The 16,229-nt window shown below is 36.9% G+C and overlaps 4 protein-coding genes across 6 annotated transcripts; 3 read left to right on the top strand and 1 right to left on the bottom strand.

Moving 5' to 3' along the window:
- Positions 1 to 533: 533 nt before the first annotated feature.
- LOC9315592 lies at positions 534 to 4,226 on the top strand. Its single transcript, XM_021029964.1, has 6 exons — positions 534 to 2,171; positions 2,309 to 2,424; positions 2,505 to 3,074; positions 3,144 to 3,435; positions 3,515 to 3,705; positions 3,791 to 4,226. The coding sequence occupies exons 1-6, from the start codon at positions 1,392 to 1,394 to the stop codon at positions 3,912 to 3,914; spliced, it is 2,073 nt and encodes a 690-aa protein (XP_020885623.1). The 5' UTR covers positions 534 to 1,391; the 3' UTR covers positions 3,915 to 4,226.
- An 18-nt stretch (positions 4,227 to 4,244) lies between these two features.
- On the bottom strand, positions 4,245 to 5,968 carry LOC9317432. Its single transcript, XM_002879478.2, has one exon. It carries the CDS (start codon positions 5,396 to 5,398, stop codon positions 4,532 to 4,534), a length of 867 nt encoding a protein of 288 aa, XP_002879524.1. The 5' UTR covers positions 5,399 to 5,968; the 3' UTR covers positions 4,245 to 4,531.
- A 2,036-nt stretch (positions 5,969 to 8,004) lies between these two features.
- LOC9317431 (transcription factor GTE1) lies at positions 8,005 to 10,637 on the top strand. 2 transcript variants are annotated; one of them, XM_021029486.1, is made up of 9 exons: positions 8,005 to 8,142; positions 8,513 to 8,641; positions 8,713 to 8,925; positions 9,098 to 9,175; positions 9,314 to 9,529; positions 9,605 to 9,703; positions 9,807 to 9,865; positions 9,952 to 10,102; positions 10,192 to 10,637. In XM_021029486.1, the coding sequence occupies exons 1-9, from the start codon at positions 8,125 to 8,127 to the stop codon at positions 10,387 to 10,389; spliced, it is 1,161 nt and encodes a 386-aa protein (XP_020885145.1). In that variant the 5' UTR covers positions 8,005 to 8,124; the 3' UTR covers positions 10,390 to 10,637. The 2 variants fall into 2 exon arrangements, with proteins under 2 accessions (XP_020885145.1, XP_020885146.1); XM_021029487.1 differs by having other exon boundaries at positions 8,006 to 8,103.
- A 1,250-nt stretch (positions 10,638 to 11,887) lies between these two features.
- LOC9317430 (CTP synthase 1) lies at positions 11,888 to 15,716 on the top strand. 2 transcript variants are annotated; one of them, XM_002881317.2, is made up of 17 exons: positions 11,888 to 12,546; positions 12,631 to 12,710; positions 12,800 to 12,886; positions 12,971 to 13,021; positions 13,103 to 13,220; positions 13,300 to 13,421; positions 13,500 to 13,583; positions 13,659 to 13,709; positions 13,794 to 13,856; positions 13,929 to 14,045; positions 14,125 to 14,187; positions 14,261 to 14,350; positions 14,434 to 14,472; positions 14,549 to 14,862; positions 14,932 to 14,980; positions 15,057 to 15,231; positions 15,328 to 15,716. In XM_002881317.2, the coding sequence occupies exons 1-17, from the start codon at positions 12,429 to 12,431 to the stop codon at positions 15,486 to 15,488; spliced, it is 1,782 nt and encodes a 593-aa protein (XP_002881363.1). In that variant the 5' UTR covers positions 11,888 to 12,428; the 3' UTR covers positions 15,489 to 15,716. The 2 variants fall into 2 exon arrangements, with proteins under 2 accessions (XP_002881363.1, XP_020885774.1); XM_021030115.1 differs by having other exon boundaries at positions 12,800 to 13,021.
- Positions 15,717 to 16,229: the final 513 nt, after the last annotated feature.

Below are 16,229 nucleotides of genomic sequence, written 5' to 3'. Positions count from 1 at the left end.
CATAAGTAAATCCTAAAACACGGAGATTTTACACCAGAAAAATGCTAAATAACTCATCCAATATTATTATGTTAACCAGTTGTGTGATTATATTTTGACATGATGAGCTTCATAACCTTTTGAATACTTCATTGGTATTCCATGATTTTTTTTTTTCTGACAATCCTACTTTTCGGAGGTCTCCTATAACCAACAAACGACTTAAGAGCATCGCCGATATTGCATTTTCCATCAACAGTTTAGGAATACGATATTCCACCCAAACATTCACAATTATACATATGCAATATCGATCGTTTTGTAAGAATAATTTTAATTAGTTCGATTAATATTGTTTAATTAATCGGTTTGGTTTGACTCTCCTCTCATGTCACTCATTAGTGAGGAGGAAACCAAGAAGATTGTTCATCGCAACCATGTTTTGCGGCAAACGAACTCAACAGGAAATTAAATAAAGACATGGTTGCAGTCGTGTCACGTTGTCCAACATGTGCGACCATGCATGATCAAATAGAGAAAGTAGATAACTTTGGTATTTTCTTCCTTTTAAACCCAAAAACTGTATCAAACCAATATATATTTTGTCCATTATCAGACCAATATATAAAGAAAGAATTAAAAAAAATGGTTAACAATTTTAATCACCAAAAAACCTTTAAAAGCTAATTAGAAAATTAAGTACAAAGTCCCTACTTGCCAACGGCTAATTCACCCAACGGCTCCTTTGGACTCTCCGCTGCTTTTGGACCCTCCACGGTCACGCCTTCATCTTCATTAATTAATTATCTAATTAGGAGCTATAACTACTAACCAATAAAGTTAAATGATCTTTATTGACCCGTTAATTAATCCATCGATAAAATCTTTCAAAAAGTTAATTTTAAATTGTCTTAAACGAACAATTTCTGCATTTCCCATAGTATAAAAAAAAGGAAAACGAGAAGCTTCCTCGAGACCCTCAACATACTTTGTCTTCGTCCGAATATGTCTTCCCCTGTTTTTTACACTCTGTTTTTTATTCTTTCTTTTTCCCGACACGTTTCCAAGTTTAGAGGATAAACACTAAACAATTCAATGACTCGCAATTTTCTTTTACTACTCTCTCTCTCTGTAAGAAACCCTTCTAAAAATAGATAAAACAAAACACTGTTGCACTTGAAATTCTGTTTCTTCATGGTTACCTTGTCCTTCGAGTCTAACACCACTCGTCGTTACTCTGTTTTTAGCTGAAACAAACGAGAAAATTTAGTGTCTTCAGTAATCAAAAACCAACTTTTTCTTTTTCTTTCCCTTTGAAGAGAGAAAGGTTTTGATCATTTCCTAAGATCCAAATCAAAGATGGGGCTTTGTGTTTGTGATCGTTGACAAATAGGTCAATTGGCTTAAAGAAAATGGCCTCGTTACGACCTAGCTTCGGATCCATCCTTAGAGATCGCAACCAACGGCACAATGACGACGTTGTTTTCAAGAAAGCTCAAGTGAAAACTGCTCCTCCTGCGATCTCCGACGAGAGTTCTCAAAACAGAGTTGATTCTTTGATCGGAAACAAGCGGAAAAAGAACAACAAAAGCCGTCTTGGATCGCCGGAGAAACCACGTACCAGAAAAGTGAACAACTTTTCCGACAGCGATAAGCAGTTGAAGAGAAACGACAATGTTGGAGGAGCTTCTTCTCTTGTGCAGATATGGGAGGCGAGGCTTAATCGATCCAACGGCGGAAACTCGCCGATCCATGGCCAATCTATAGAGATCAGCTCAGAAGCGAGCGTTCAAGAAATCCACATTTTGGCTCCATCCATCGACGGAGAATCTGAATCAGAGAACGAATCGAAGAGTCCTGATCTGACGGTGGAGATTGAATCTGAGACACTCAATTCGGTTTCTGATTCCGGTGAGAGCAAATGTGGCCGAGTCGCTGATATTATCCATAGATTGAGTAACGAACAGAAGCTAACCGCCAGCAATAATGGTGGTGCCGCCGACATACCGATCGTTAAAACGCCCACGCAGGAGAAAAGCAGTTTTCCGGTAGTTACTTGTTCGCCGCGATTCCGAGGACGGCAAGCTTACTCCGATCTGCTTGTGCATTTGGAACGAGAACGTCACCGCGAATTGGAATTGCTTCTTGGACGCAACGCAGTTTCTAGGTTTCCTCAACGTGGTCGCCTCCAGGTATTTACAGTTTGAGAAAACGCCCCAAACATTCTAACATCATTTATACAAACAGCTACGAGCTTTACTAACTTACAAAATCGACCAAGTTTCAATGTTTAAAATCGCGATTTCTTTCACTATTCCTTGTTGTGCAGTCAATGTTGCGGCTAAGGAGTCTCAAACGCGGCCTAGCGATTCAAGATCGTCATCGTGGTACCACGAAAGGCGATTCAAATCGCTTCCAACCTAGTTCTACAATTCTTCATCTAAGGTATAATCAAGAACCTCTGTCTCCCGTTTACAAGTTGAACTTTTTTTTCTCCTCTCCTTAATGTTTAAATCGTACTGCAGCGAAAAATTCCGGGAAAACGCAGCAAACACTGACGCTGAAGCCAAACAAAAGAAGGGCCAACAATACACCGTAGAAACAGAGAGCATGGGGTCAAAAGAAATGACTTTTACTATTGATACGCCTTCCACAGAGCGATTAAGCCCTCAAAACCGCAACATAGAGGAAGCAATCTTACGCAAGAACGAAACAAAAATGAATTACCTTCAGCTGAACAAAGCCATAGTAGCAGAAGTTTTGAAAAGAAAATCTGATAACACTAGCCCTATCACCAGCGTAACTCATCAAGAACCGCGGATACTAGGGAAGGAGCAAGCGAACAAAGTAGAAAGCAGTACGCAGAGAACTCAAGAGACACCGTTCCTTGAGACACAAGAAACGTCATTCCAAAGTGGATGGGAAGAGCAAGAAGAGTATGAGGATGAGCAGTCTTATTACGGAGACATGAGCTACGATTGGTTTACAGAAATATCTCGGCCTCGGACTTACTGGGAAGATCTGAGGAAATCTCGGTATCTGGAAGTGATGAACACTAAATCTGACAAGGGCGATATATGCAGACTTCTTGAGAGGTAAACACTATTAGAGAACCCTTTTTTATTTTTCAAAAAATCCTAAAATTGGTTCTATGGATTATACAGAAGAACGGTTTCGGATTTCCTCCAAAGCGGATTACGAGAGAAGATCGATAAGCTCATAATGGCCCGTGTTCAGATACATCCGGCTCACCGTATTCCACAAGCATGTAAAGAGGAAGAGAAATATGACATAAGCGAAGAAGAAGAGAAATGTGACATAGGCGAAGAAAAAGATGAAGACAGAGATGACTTGAGCCAATCATCATCACAAATATTTGCACCGTCTCCGGCAGGATCATGGAGTTCTCAGGACACAGGAGTTACTTCCACACCAACGCACAATCTTCATTCCAATGTGAGCCTCTTCTTTTCTTGTTGAAATGTCGCAATCAGTTTGGTGAGATTAGCATTTATATTTCATAAAAATGTTTCAGGAGATGGAGATTATAGGCGAATTGAGATCACACATTTTACAGCTCCAACTAGAAATGTCTGAGCTACGAGACTCTGTCAAAACGTGTTTGGACGTAAACGCTAGCCTTCAAAAGTCGGTTCAGCGGGAAAACCCCTTGAAACGCAAATGCTGCGTTTGTAACGAAACGCAAGTTGAAACACTTTTATACAGGTAAGAAAATCAATCACCTCTAATATTTTGATTTGGTTTGGTTTTTGCACCCTTACAATATTTCAATTGCGTTTGGTTTCTGCAGGTGCGGGCACATGTGTACATGCCTGAGATGCGCAAACGAACTACAATATAATGGCGGGAAATGCCCGATTTGTCATGCCAAGATCCTAGACGTTGTTCGCGTTTTCGTCGATTCAAGAACCTGAAATTAATAATACAAAGGGTTCAAAACGCTAACAATACTTCACTTTATCTATAACACGTTTTCTTTTTTCAGTTCCTCTGTTTGCTTTTAAGTTTGACTGGCGCGTTTGCGTTTTGGATCTGCGTCCGAGATTCATATCTATGCTTTTTATAGGTGAATCACTAACCAAATCTATTTTCTTGACGTTGAAGTTTGCGTCTTGTAAAGATACTCTACATATGCCTCCTTTCACTTTCCTTCCATCAAATTGGAATAGGATTTGTAGAATGTACGAGGTTTAGTATTTACCGTTTATTCTATATGTTTTTGTGTGTACCAATCTGTAAAAAAATGAAGAAAAAATTTGGGTACTTTTTCCAATTCGTAAAAATGGAGAACTATGCAGAAAACAGAGGAAAACAAAGCAGAGCATAAAGATCTGAACTTTTTGAAGGAAAGGTGAAATATCATATTTTTCAAATGCTCATAATGTCTTTCATCGATTTTGGAACGTAAAGGAGACTCAAATCTAAACGGAAGATGAAACTTCTCTCTCCAATGATATATACAGACCGAACATGTATTATTGCAAAGTCTTAGTGCTCTGTTTTTTTTTTTTTTTTTGTTGTTTTGTGTGTTTCACGCGTTCTGTGCTGCTAAGAAGGTATTGAAATCATCTCTAGCTTTCAACAGTCTTGGGGTAATACATGTTCGTGGCGAAGCTGGGCACGAATCCGAGGTTGTGGTCGAGAATCTGACACGGCGTTGCGGGGATGTCTCCGCCGAATCCCTTAGTTGTCTTCCCGACAGAGAACTGCTTTTCTTTAGAACGCTTCTCAAAGCTAGATTTCCCGTTTCCTTGTCAAAGAAGAAACCAGAACTCACTGGTTCTTGCACATCTCCACCGCCACATTTGATCATCTCCACCGGCAGATCGAAATACAATCTGCCGTTTTCGCGGGTTAGAGCTGTCGTTGAAGCCCATGAGCCACATTCGAATTTCTCGAGCGAGGCACTTAGTGAGACAGTGGAATTTGAGAATGATGACGCTTTGATCATTTTCTTCTTTATAGAATCCTCGCTTTTTGGTGATCTCACAAGTTTTTTTCCAAACCCAGGGAAGGATAAACAGAAGGCATTGCACTTGAAATTTTCTTCTTCTTGGTAGAAGTTTTTCTCGGGATACCTATATTTTCGTATAGAAAGCATTGATTCTTGGTGGCTAAGCTTCTTCCGTGGTCTCATCATCGGCTCGGGAAGAACAGGAAGAGGCACAGCGTTGTCTCTTGGCGGAGACATCGCAAGAGGTAAGACCATTCTGAAGCTTTCGTCGTTCACTGATGGGCGAGAGACGGTCATCTGGTTCTGCAGAGCCGCCTTCTTCACCAAGAAATTAATATTAGGGTTAGGGTTTTCTCCGGGATAAACGCTGAAACCCTGCCAATCGTCGTTGCTCCATTTCTGGATTAAACCATCTTCAAACACAATCAATGCTGGAGGAGACATAACAAACTCAGAAATCTTAAGAAGATGTACTTAAGATAATGAACGAAAAGGTTTGATTTTTACGGTCAGAATTCTCTGAATATATATAAATGGGGGAAGAAGTGGAAAGCACGTCTATGTCGGCGTGGAGAAGTAGTGACTAACATGTTGGGATATCAATACAGAGGCGGTCTGAAGAAGAAGGTACATAATTATATCTGAATATACTAAATCAGTGTCTCCACATTTTGACCATAAGCTTCTTAGCAGTGTTAGGTACGTGTAGATAATCAAATGAATTGAGAATCTTGACAAAAAAATAATCTAAAATGATTTGAGACTTAATAAGATAAGATTTTTATTTGTTGGAACATTGCATGTTAGGTTCTTGGATGTTGAATCTATACTACATATGAACGATGAATGTGCGTGTCTTCAAAATTTTAAGTCAGTCAATCAAAAAAATTGTTTAAAAGTATTTTAAAATGGAGTGTTATTTACTTACTTATTGTACATAGTATACATGAATGGCATTTGCCATGCCAAGACTACCAAAGATATATAAAGAATTGTGGGGAAACGTTTTTTAGTACTAAAGATACCCAATACATGTAGCTCTTCCAGATAATTATCAAGTTATTTTGCTTCGTAGAGAGGTTAGAAACTTGATCCCAAGCTCACACTTTGATGAGAAAAAATGATTTGTGCCTCACACATGTGATATTAACCGTTTATTCTGATTCTCGAACCAAGGAGGGATTATAGACAAAGATATGAAACATTCACGTTTTTTTTTTTTTATATATATACATATATATATATATATATAGATTTATAGGCAATTTAACTACACATACCATAAGACATTTTTAACTATAATTTTTTATAGGTTAGATGAACTAGGAAAATATTTTCAAAATTTTATGTTATTGAAATTTTCTCATGTCTTGTATGATTTAAGGAAGTATTTCCAGTTTTTTTTTTTTTTTTTTTTTTTGTCAAAGAGAGTTCTAAGTAAAATACAAAGAAAATTTTAAATTAAATTCATTATTTTGGTGATTAGATGATTTCATTTTTTTTTTCGAGCCAAATGAAAATACTATGAGAAAAGTCAATTTTACATTATCAATAATAAAAAATTCCTATATTACATTACTTTTTTAAAGGGAATATTGCAAAATCTACCACATTTTAACAACTGGCATTCAAAATCTACCACAATCTCAAAAAGCTTTCAAAATCTACCATATTTCAATAGCATATGTGGAATGCTGGACCAAAATACCCCTGATTGGGACAGAGTCTGTGTCAGGGACAGAGTCTGTGTCAAAGACAGAGACAGTTTTGTCTGGAGCTTCCAAAGAAGGAGCAGGTCTACAATAAATGCTGCACGGTTATTTAAATAATATGTTATATCATGGACAAATTCAGATCTAATGAGTAATATAATTAGATCATGGACAAATTCAGATCGAATGGGTGATATAATTAGATCGAGGACAAGTTCAGATCGAATGGGTAATAGAATTAGATCGGGGACAAGTTCATATCGAATGAGTAATAGAATTAGATCGGGGACAAGTTCATATCGAATTCAGATGGAATGGGTAATAGAATTAGATCGGAGACAAGTTCAGATCGAATGAGTAAGAGAATCAGATCGAATATGTTATATCGGGGACAAGTTCAGATCGAATGAGTAAGAGAATTAGATCGGGGACAAATTCAGATCGAATGGGTAATAGATATAGATCGAGGACAAGTTCAGACCGAATGGGTAATAGAATTAGATCGGGAACAAGTTCAGATCGAATGAGTAATAGAATTAGATCGGGGACAAGTTCAGATCGAATGAGTAATAGAATTAGATCGGGGACAAGTTCATATCGAATGAGTAATAGAATGAGTAATAGTACTCGGGGACAACTGGATCTTTTTGTTATTTTGCAATAGAAGGAAAAAAAATTCAATAATCAGGGTAGGTGAAGACAATAATGCTCAACTAATCTGTGGACCAAAATAGATGGTGAAAAATCTAAATAAAATTCGAAACCCTTAAATGAGAACAATTGGTGGACAAGATGTGGAATTCATGATAATAGAGCAAGATGATGAAATCGGGGACAAGATCTAGACGCAACAGAGAATTTCCAATCGGGGACAAGATCTGGAGACAAAAACGAAAGTTAATTGTTTAGTCTCAGGAGATATAATGTTTCTTGGTTAAAATGCACGTGTTTCGAGGGAGAGAAGGATAAATAGAGAAGCTAATATTGTAGGGAAGATAAATAGGGAGGAGAGATAAATAGGGAGGAGAAATAATTAGGGAGGAAAGATAAAAAGGAAGATAAAAAGGGAGGGCAAAATGGTAACTCTACATCAAAATGTGGTATGAGTTGAAAGAAATGAAGGAATGTGGTAGATTTTGAAAGAAATTGGGAATAAGTGGTAGATTTTGTAGTTTTTCCTTTTTTAAAATGGAAGACGCAGCAACCCAATATTTTAACTGGTGGTTGAAAATAAAACCGCGTAATTGGAATGTTGGTTGATTAATAATGGGCCGAACATTGAAGCCCAAATTGATAAAAAGGCAAAAAGAGTTTTTTTTTTTTTTTTTGAAAAGCCTATTCGTTCTAAACCCTAAACCGGAGCAACGCGTTAGCTGGTATCTCTTCCGTCTTCTTCCTCCGACCTGTGTCTTTCTTCTGATCCTTCGAAAAGCTCTCGTGAGTCACTACTCTTCTCTAATGTCTGTACATGTAAAGGTACATAATTTTATTATTACTTCCTGATTATAGTTGCAATCTCTTTCTTTTCTTGATTTAATACCCAATACTTTGTTTTTGACATTTTGGCTTACCTTTGATTCCGTAGCTGTTCTTGTTGACAAATCACAACTTTTTAGATTTAGGGTTATCAGAAAGTGTCCAGCTTTGTTCAATTTAAACTCGTATAAGTAACTAGAATGGTTTAGAGACTCAATTCTCAGTTACAATTATTGTAGACAGATGCAATTCAGAGGATTGGATTATGCTTGATTTTAAAGTTTAGTTAACCCAAAAAAGTTTGTTCTTTTAAGGCATGGAAGGTTTGTGCTGTGTTGTATATTTTTGATTAGTTTCTGTCATTGTTTAGGAAGAACCTGTGCTTGTGCCAAACTGCGATGTCGAAAATACAGAGCTTGCAGTTTTTTATGTAAATGGAGAAACTGAGCTTGAGGATTTCGGGACTTGCGTAGATGAGATAACTGATAGAGTGAATCAGGTGACAATTGCCTTCAATTGACACTGCTACTTTCTTGTTTTCGAATCTCTTACCGCTATATTGGAGTGCAGCTTGAGCAAAAAGTTGTAGAGGTTGAGCACTTTTACTCTTCAAAAGATGGAGCAGCTCAAACTAATACTTCTAAGAGTAACTCGGGTGGAAAAAAGGTCGCTATTTCTCAACCAAACAACTCCAAGTGTAACTCGGCCGGGAAAGAAAAATCAAAGGGAAAACATGTTTCCAGCCCTGACCTTATGCGTCAATTTGCAACAATGTTTCGTCAGGCAAGCAAGAAAACATATGCCCTTTGTCTCTATGATACTATTCTCAGATTATGACGAAAATCGAAAGCCTGGATCTTGGATTACTTTGTTTAATGCTTCCTTAGTTTACCAAATTTTTATTGTTTACTCTGTGTTTGCTGCATGTAAACCTTCATCTTCATATACTTCTTAGATTGCTCAACATAAATGGGCATGGCCGTTCTTGGAGCCTGTTGATGTTAAAGGACTTGGACTTCATGATTATTACAAGGTAAAGATTCAAACTGTTGCTAATATACTGTGGGCCAAATTAATTTTATGGTAAAATAGAAGGCCAGGTTTACATGGAATTTTTACTGAAATGAGCGATTTTGAAAAATGTTTATAGTTTCTGTTCATTACTTAACAGGTTATAGAGAAGCCAATGGACTTGGGAACAATTAAAAAAAAAATGGAGAGTTCGGAGTATAGCAATGTCCGGGAGATATACGCTGATGTAAGACTAGTTTTCAAGAACGCGATGAGATACAATGAAGAAAAAGAAGATGTTTATGTGATGGCTGAATCTCTTCTGGAGAAATTTGAGGAGAAATGGCTCCTGATAATGCCTAAACTTGTTGAAGAGGTACACCAAGTGTTCAATTTCCAAGTATTTGTCTTTGTAATGTCAGTGATGTGTTAACTGCTATGGTATGAACAGGAAAAGAAACAGGCAGATGAAGAAGCCGAGAAGCATGCAAATAAGCAGCTTACTCTGGAGGCTGCACAAGCCGAAATGGCTAGGGATTTAAGCAATGAAGTAAGCAAATGCAAAACCGTTCTTTAGTTGTTGCTCTGTTTCATTTCAGGCCATTTATTATAGTAGCTCTGGTTTGATGAGTTTCCTTTGCACGTATCTTTAGCTATATGAGATCGATCTGCAGCTGGAGAGACTCCGGGAATCAGTAGTTCAGAGATGCAGGTTTGAGAAACCTCTTTTCTTAATCATTTTACCCTTAATGACGGTGTTGTTAACCAAGTTTTTCGTTTGATTTTGAAAATGGACAGAAAACTGTCTACTCAAGAAAAGAAAGGACTTTCTGCAGCTCTAGGCCGTCTCTCACCTGAGGATCTGTCTAAGGCCTTAAAAATGGTTTCAGAGAGCAACCCGAGTTTTCCGGCTGGAGCACCAGAAGTCGAGCTTGACATCGATGTTCAGGTCAACACCAAAATCTTCCTTTTATTTCTCTGTGGTTTTTGCATCAGAAATCCGGGCTTTAACGGGGTTTTCTCTCTGTTGGTGAACAGACTGATGTTACATTGTGGAGACTGAAGGTGTTTGTGCAAGAAGCATTGAAAGCAGCTAACAAAGGCTCTGGAGGAACAAACGCTCAGAACAATAACAATACCGGAACTGGAGAGATCAACAAGAACAATGCGAAAAGACGGAGAGAGATCTCTGATGCAATCAATAAAGCTTCAACTAAAAGAGCTAAGAAGGCTTGAATCTTTCTCTCTCTCTCTCTCTCTCTCTCTCTGTGTTTATTGATCAACAAGGAACAAGAGTTTGGTGAACACCAATCTAAATTAGAAACTTTCCAGTTCCATTGCGCATGTTGCTTCAAATGTTGGCACAATGTAAAAAAGAATGAATGTGGAAAAAAATCAATCTGAGAAGAAAAAAAATCTGAGCTAGAGAGGAGATATATAAAAAGACTGCTTGGAGCAGAAATCTAATAAGATCTTCAGTTTGAGCCTTCAGTTTGAGCCGGAGAGATCTTTGGTTTGTTGAACGTTTCTTCGCTTTCATTACCTTAAACCTCGCACTTCTAATTTGTACTTATAATTTAAAAACGATCAATTTTAAAAATTTGATAATATTATGTGGGGATTTCAAAACTAATAATGCATAGTATGTGAATCTATCTACAATAGATAATTTTATGCTTAAGAGTTGGTCACATGCATCATTCTACTGCAATATCGAACACAAATGTGTCCAAACTCCAAACCAATGAGAAAATATGGGAAATTTCATGACATGTTACAACCAATTCACTTGTTTTGACGATTTCGAAATAAATTAAAATAAACAGTGATAGTATAGGAAAGATATGTACAATTGTACGATACAAAAACAAGCATAAGGTTTAGTTTTGGGCTTTTAGCTCAATGTCTATTTCATAATAGATTAATTTTTGCCCAAACATGGAAATTGAATGACACCAACAAGTATGGGTGCATATGGTTGTACATTTAGATGAATAAAAGTAGGTTAAAAAACATTCATCTATTTTTTCACCATTTGTTCAACTCTTTCAACTTTTTCAAGTCAGTTTGTTTCCAATCATTCATCTACACACAATCATTTGCACTCATAATCTATAAATTCATGGTCGAATAATGTAGTTCTCAATCCGTCTTGAGGCTTACATTCGGAGTTTCCAAAGGGCGACTGAAAGTGTCAAAACAATTGGGCATGACATAATAGTTTCCGTAGTTGTCTAGAGGTTTGTACTATCGTAGTTTCTATCTTTAGCACAAACTTCTCGAAGTTTCCAATGACTTGCTATGTTTCTATCTTTGGTTTTCTGAAATTTAAGAGGCCAGAAATGATAACTAGATATTTAATAGTGTTAATAAACACATGTCTTGTTGGCCATTCTTCTCAAATCCACCATCATTATATATGTTGTAGATATTTCATAAAAGGTCTAATACTTAGATATACAACCATCATAAAAAAAAAGATATTTTAATGGTTTAATGCAAATGACCATATGACTTAAGAAATTTTAAATAAACTTTATACGTAGATACGACGCGTGGGTTGTTTTCTAGTAGATATAGTTAACCATCATAAAAAATATATTTAGATGGTTTAATGCAAATGACTATATATATGGCTTAAGAAAATCTTAATCACCATAGAAAGTAGTTATGTTCTTATATAAATTTAAATGAACATGTACATTTTAAAGATTTAGTTTTTACAGTCTCATAATATTAAATTTAAAGGTATATATTTAAAATTTAAATTAATTAGGTGGAAAATTGTTTTCTTCTTTGGATTTTGAAAGCCAAGGGCCTTGCCCACTGTTTCTATTCTCTTATATAATGCTACCATTGTTCTTTCTCTCAAAGCCCACAAAACAGTTTCGACATATTTTGGTAAGATAAACCCAAATGTTGGTTTTTTTCCTCGCTAATATTAAACTAAACGCAAGCAGAGATTTTACCTATAAACAGAGATCCTCTGTTTCAAAGCTTGTCACTTTTCTCATTTCTGGTTTTCCTTCTCTCTCTTTAGCCCTCTCTCTTACACTCAGTTTCTTGTTTCGCATCGCTGTCTCTGGTTTGAGAGGGGGTTTGTGTTTTGCGGTGACTAGGAGATTATAAATTGTTGGTTGTCGAGTTTTTATTTTCATGTGTTGGTGATAATTAGCTTTACGTCTATGCTGAATTATAGTGCATAAGTGATTTCATTGAAAGGTTATGAAGAAGGCTAAACAGGTTAACGTTTGTTCAGGATATAAAAGTCGAAGATGAAGTACGTGCTTGTAACAGGAGGTGTTGTGAGTGGATTAGGGAAAGGAATCACTGCAAGCAGTGTTGGTGTCCTTCTTCAATCTTGTGGTCTTCGCGTTACTTGTATCAAAATTGGTATCTTTCTTTCACAGAGTTCAAATTGTTGATATCGTTTGCTTGTGGGGCACTCAATCTAAAGCCATTTTTTTTAATCTCCAGATCCTTATCTGAATTACGATGCTGGAACCATATCTCCTTACGAACATGGTGAAGTGTTTGTCTTGGACGATGGTAGTGAGGTAAAAACAAAACCAACTTGCCTCTGCTCTTCTGCATTTTGGATTTAAAAACTTAAAAACGCTTTTGATGGATTTGCGGAAAAAAAAAGGTGGATCTTGATCTTGGAAACTACGAGAGGTTTCTAGATGTCACATTAACTCGAGATAACAATATCACTTACGGGAAGATTCAGCAGGTAACTACAGAATGTTTTATCTTTGGATTTATCTGCAACAAGCCCATAACTAAAGTACCTTTGTTGTTGTTGTTGTTGTCACAGTATGTGATCGAGAAAGAGAGGAAAGGAGATTACTTAGGGGAAACTGTTCAGGTAAATGAAAGATAGTTTCAACATTTCTATTTTGTCATCATAAGCTTTGAGTTTTAGGTTTTGGTTGGTAATGGAATTTAGATTGTTCCTCACGTCACTGATACAATCCGAGAATGGGTGGAGAAAGTTGCAATGATTCCTGTAGATGGAAAAGAAGGTCCTCCTGATGTTTGCATCATTGAATTAGGTGGAACTATAGGTAATACTAACACCGATAATTTCGATTTTCTTTGTTTGCTTCTTCTGTATATATAACAGAGAAATCTTTGTGTTTGCAGGAGATAATGAATCCAGGCCTTTTGCTGACGCACTTAGCCAATTATCATACAGTGTAGGCCGTGAGAATTTCTGTCTGATCCATGTCACACTCGTGCCAGTGCTCAGTGTTGTTGGTGAACAGGTATGTTTATATATTTCTAGCAATGAAGTGTATATATTTGCCTGAGAAACTTCATTTGTTTTAAATCTCTTACTTCAGAAAACAAAACCAACACAGCACAGCATTAGAGATCTACGAGGCTTGGGTTTGACACCTAATATCATAGCTTGTCGGAGCACAGAGGTTTTTTTACTTGTTCATCTTGGTGACTATCTCCTCTGCTTACATTATAAGAACTCTGTTTTCCTTTGTTGATAGGTACTTGAAGAGAATGTAAAAGCAAAGCTATCTCGGTTTTGCTATGTTCCGGTATGATGCATCTTGTGTTGAGTTTTTCCTTGTATTTTTTACCTGAAATATTGGTTAATCAGCTTCCACACTTATTGTTTTCAGATTCAGAACATCTTCTCTCTCTATGATGTTCACAGCATCTGGCACATTCCTTTGTTGCTCAGGGTAAGAGTTTTTAACTACTGGGAACTTACAAAAATTATCAGAGGTAACACTTGTTTTCGTCTCTTGAAACAGGAACAGAAGGCTCATGAAGCAATATCAAAAGTCCTGAACCTTTCTGGTATTGCTAAAGAACCTTCTTTAGAGAAATGGGCTTCAATGGTAGAAATTAGTGACAGTTTAAATGTACCGGTGAGTCTCAGCTTCCAAAGAATTTAATAGTTTGTAGCCTCAATGTCTCTTTCTTAACCCCCACGTAAATGTTTTACAGGTGAGAATCGCTATCGTGGGAAAATATACAGATCTCTCAGATGCCTATCTTTCTGTCTTGAAGGTAAACTTATACATCACTTTCTCATGGCACATTATTCTTAAGGTTTGGTTTAATGACCCTGCTTATTATTTAGGCTCTCCTCCATGCTTCCGTGGCTTTTGGAAAAAAGCTTGTAGTTGATATGGTTCCATCTTGTGATCTCGAAAAGACCACCAAGAAAGAGGTAAACAAGTCTGATTAATTACATTCATGCTAATTTGCCTCTTCCTGAATACTCTGAAACAGAATTGTGTCTCCGTTGGGCAGAATTCACGCGCATACGAGGCTGCTTGGAAGTTACTCAAGGTTTGTTTAAACTATTTTTTTGGCAATCTTTGAGAAGCCTGATGATTCATGACATTAGTATATATTGCTTCTTCAGGACGCAGATGGAGTTCTTCTCCCTGGAGGGTTTGGTGATAGGGGAATAGAGGGGATGATTCTTGCAGCGAAATATGCCCGAGAAAACAGTATCCCTTTCCTCGGTATCTGTCTCGGGATGCAGATCGCTGTTATCGAGTTTTCACGCTCACTTCTCTACTTGCCTGATGCAAATAGCACAGAGTTTGAACCTGAAACCAAAAATCCATGCATCATATTCATGCCTGAGGGCTCCACAACTCATATGGGAGGCACAATGAGATTAGGCTCGAGAAGAGCCTATTTCCATGTCAAAGACAGCAAATCTGCAAGACTGTAAGAAACCATCTTTTGATCCAAATCACTCTGCCAATTCTAGATTACTTATGTAAACTCTATTTACAGATATGGGAACAAAGAGTTTGTCGATGAAAGGCATCGCCATAGATATGAGGTACGAATTTTTTAATACACATTTTGGTTTCTTAAAGCTTGGCCATTTCTTGATACCACTAACTGGTTTATTGCAGGTGAATCCTGATATGGTTGCATGCCTCGAGAAGGCGGGTCTCTCTTTTGCTGCAAAAGATGAAACTGGCGAGCGAACGGAGATTGTTGAAGTTCCAAGCCACCCTTTTTTCATCGGTGCTCAATTCCATCCCGAGTACAAGTCGAGACCCGGGAAAATATCTCCTCTGTTCTTAGGTCAGAGTTCTTGTCATGATTTTAAACAAAACCTCAAAACTTTTTTGTAATAAAGATGTTCAGAAACTTGAAACAAATTACAAATCTTGTATCCAGGACTAATAGCAGCATCATGTGGTGAGCTAGATGCAGTCCTGAATCCAGTTTCCATTCACCAAGACAACCAAAACATGTACTTGGAAAAGAACAAAACAAAGGTCGGTCCAAAAAAGTGTTTTGGTAATGAAACCAACAAGAAATCTCAGAAACTTCAGTGACCTCCATCACCATTGATCTGATTTTAAGACTCTGAACACCATAGAATTGGTTCAAGTTCCTTCTTTATGGGTTGTTTTTATTTCTCTTTATTTTGCATTTTCTCTGTTCAGTTGCAATAAGATCCAGTGTAACATAACTCTTCTTTTTTTTCTTGAAGAATCAAGAAACATCTTAAAAATCAAAGCTTTTGCCCTTTGATGCCAAATAAGTTCTCTGTTTAAGTTCTTCATATGAGATTTGATTTGTGAAGAAGTATCTGATAAATCTTGGAGAGACAAGATTTAATCAGGAGAAATACATGATAATCTGTCTTTGATCACTCACCCTTTTGCTTTTGAACCAAGTTCATATTTCTTTTCCATTTTGAGTATATTTCGTTACATCCAATTCAGATACACATTTTAATAACAATGAAGATTGATACATTACTTTGATTCGAGCATATATAGGGTACTAGTTGATTGTCATACCGAATAAACCAAAAACAACCTAACCAAACCCAAATTTTGAGAAATCAAACCGGCTAAACCGAAATTTAAAGATTATAATTTTCACTAAATATAAGTTATATACAAACAACACATTTAAGAGAACATTTTTTTAAACGGCTATTTTAGATAACATTAATTAAAACTGTTGATATTATTTTAATTTTTATTATAAATTTCTAACCAAACTTGAACCGAACCGAACCGAGAATCTCCAATTGAACTGAACCGCAAATTTGAATGAGATGCAAA

The sequence above is a fragment of the Arabidopsis lyrata genome (assembly GCF_000004255.2).
Source record: "Arabidopsis lyrata subsp. lyrata unplaced genomic scaffold ARALYscaffold_4, whole genome shotgun sequence".
NCBI lineage: Eukaryota > Viridiplantae > Streptophyta > Magnoliopsida > Brassicales > Brassicaceae > Arabidopsis > Arabidopsis lyrata.
Note: the sequence above shows the minus strand (reverse complement) of the source record. Positions and strands in the feature narration are given on the sequence as shown.

Coding starts and splice junctions, on each gene's coding strand:
- LOC9317431 (XM_021029486.1), top strand. Junction 9,866..9,951: donor TCAGTAGTTCAGAGATGCAG/GTTTGAGAAACC, acceptor GAAAATGGACAG/AAAACTGTCTACTCAAGAAA. Junction 10,103..10,191: donor AGCTTGACATCGATGTTCAG/GTCAACACCAAA, acceptor GTTGGTGAACAG/ACTGATGTTACATTGTGGAG.
- LOC9317432 (XM_002879478.2), bottom strand. CDS start 5,398: ATGTCTCCTCCAGCATTGATTGTGTTTGAAGATGGTTTAATCCAGAAA.
- LOC9315592 (XM_021029964.1), top strand. CDS start 1,392: ATGGCCTCGTTACGACCTAGCTTCGGATCCATCCTTAGAGATCGCAAC. Junction 3,075..3,143: donor ATATGCAGACTTCTTGAGAG/GTAAACACTATT, acceptor TGGATTATACAG/AAGAACGGTTTCGGATTTCC. Junction 3,436..3,514: donor CGCACAATCTTCATTCCAAT/GTGAGCCTCTTC, acceptor AAAATGTTTCAG/GAGATGGAGATTATAGGCGA.
- LOC9317430 (XM_021030115.1), top strand. CDS start 12,429: ATGAAGTACGTGCTTGTAACAGGAGGTGTTGTGAGTGGATTAGGGAAA. Junction 12,547..12,630: donor CGTTACTTGTATCAAAATTG/GTATCTTTCTTT, acceptor TTTAATCTCCAG/ATCCTTATCTGAATTACGAT. Junction 13,022..13,102: donor ACTTAGGGGAAACTGTTCAG/GTAAATGAAAGA, acceptor AATGGAATTTAG/ATTGTTCCTCACGTCACTGA.